This window comes from Cynoglossus semilaevis, chromosome Z (assembly GCF_000523025.1).
Source record: "Cynoglossus semilaevis isolate Cse_v1.0 chromosome Z, Cse_v1.0, whole genome shotgun sequence".
Lineage (NCBI taxonomy): Eukaryota > Metazoa > Chordata > Actinopteri > Pleuronectiformes > Cynoglossidae > Cynoglossus > Cynoglossus semilaevis.
Window position 1 is genome coordinate 9,930,714 of NC_024328.1, and position 1,423 is coordinate 9,932,136.

The 1,423-nt window shown below is 42.4% G+C and overlaps 1 protein-coding gene across 2 annotated transcripts in view; it reads left to right on the forward strand.

The window, feature by feature from the left end:
- The window catches only part of LOC103397820 (protein unc-13 homolog B-like), a 3,026-nt gene extending 2,380 nt beyond the window's left edge, over window positions 1-646 (forward strand). The window contains exons 3-4 of one of the 2 annotated variants that reach the window (XM_025053483.1): window positions 204-275; window positions 422-646. In XM_025053483.1, the coding sequence (XP_024909251.1) occupies window positions 204-275; window positions 422-523 (174 nt within the window). In that variant the 3' untranslated portion in view covers window positions 524-646. The remainder of the gene's footprint in view (window positions 1-203; window positions 276-421) is intronic. The other variant, XM_025053484.1, reaches the window with a different exon arrangement.
- The last annotated feature ends 777 nt before the right edge of the window (window positions 647-1,423 follow it).

Below are 1,423 nucleotides of genomic sequence, written 5' to 3' on the forward strand. Positions count from 1 at the left end.
TGACACTATCTGTGGCTACATTTTGTACCAAAGTACTCTTACCGCGAGGATTCAAAGAGGATTCAAAACACTCGGTTGGTTTTGTTTGTATAACGCTCTGCTACCATCTGCTGGCTGAAAAAGAGAAAACTTTTTTTCAGAAAGCGATTTACAACCGTTCAGTGTAATTCATTCCCCTCTCTTCTTTCCATCTTTTCCTTCAGGGAGCCCAACTCCTCTCAGCAGCCAAAGGACTCTCAAATATAAAGGTGACAAACACGGGCTGTTCATTGGAGGTAGTTTGGCCATACGCAAACCCAACGCAGCACTCAAACAAACTTAACGCTTGTACCGAATAATACCATAATGTATTGTTGAAATGATTATCTTTTTAAATGTTGTTCCTTTGAGGAAATTATGTTTAATGTTTGAACTGGTGCAGGGAGGAGGTGAAGCCAAAACTATGAGACCCAAGCAGTGCATCATCATCGATGCAGGACTGGAGACCATCAAGGTAGGTGGACACCTGTGTACACACGTATGAATTATTTTATTTTATATTATAAATTGTTCCAAACCGTAGCTTTAACGATGACTGACGTTCGCGTTCTTGTCGTCTCCAGTCATTTCGGTTAATGACATGAAGTGGCAGACCTCCGGCATGTTCCGATCTTTTGTCTCTCGACAGCTGGACAGCAAAGTTCAATGAGGCTTTCCAGTTGTGAGCGACTATTTTCATCTTTTAAAAAATTGTTTTTTTTTTACCTGCGATTCACTGAACGGTGATTTGGTTCCTATTGTGTTTGTGTTGTGTGACGGTGCCTATTTTATCAGGAACCTCACTTCCTCTCCAGCGCTCGACGTTGGTGAACATTAACAAGAAATGTTCAATATGGGGGTCAGTCTGATGCTCAGGTCTGAATGCCATGTTCCGATAGTCATTATCACTCTTCAGAATACGGATCACGTGTTTGATGATATTTGAGCCCAAAATGAGATCATCACGCTGACCAGGCAGAACTAAGGTAGGTACGACACATCGAACACCGCAAAGTTGCATCTCCAAGTTATAAAAACCCTCAGGTTGAGTCTGCAGACCACCACAGCCCATCAAAATGATATTTCTTTCAGGATGCTGCTTCTCAGGCAAAACACCAGCAGAACTGAGTTTCTCTACTGCATGTTCACTGATGCAACATGTCATAGAGCCAGAGTCCAACAGGCCTTTAAGCTGCACAGTGTGATTGACAACAACAGGAGCATAAAACAACTCACTAAAAGCTTCGATCTTCTGCGTGGATTGAATGACTATCTGGGTCACGGCACCATTGTAACAGGCATCCATTGTCTTCAACAGTTTAATATAAAGTTGGATGCAAGTCAATTTACCCTTGTAAGTCCTGCGTTGTGTTCTGTGTTGCGCTGGATGAAAGAAGGACTTGAA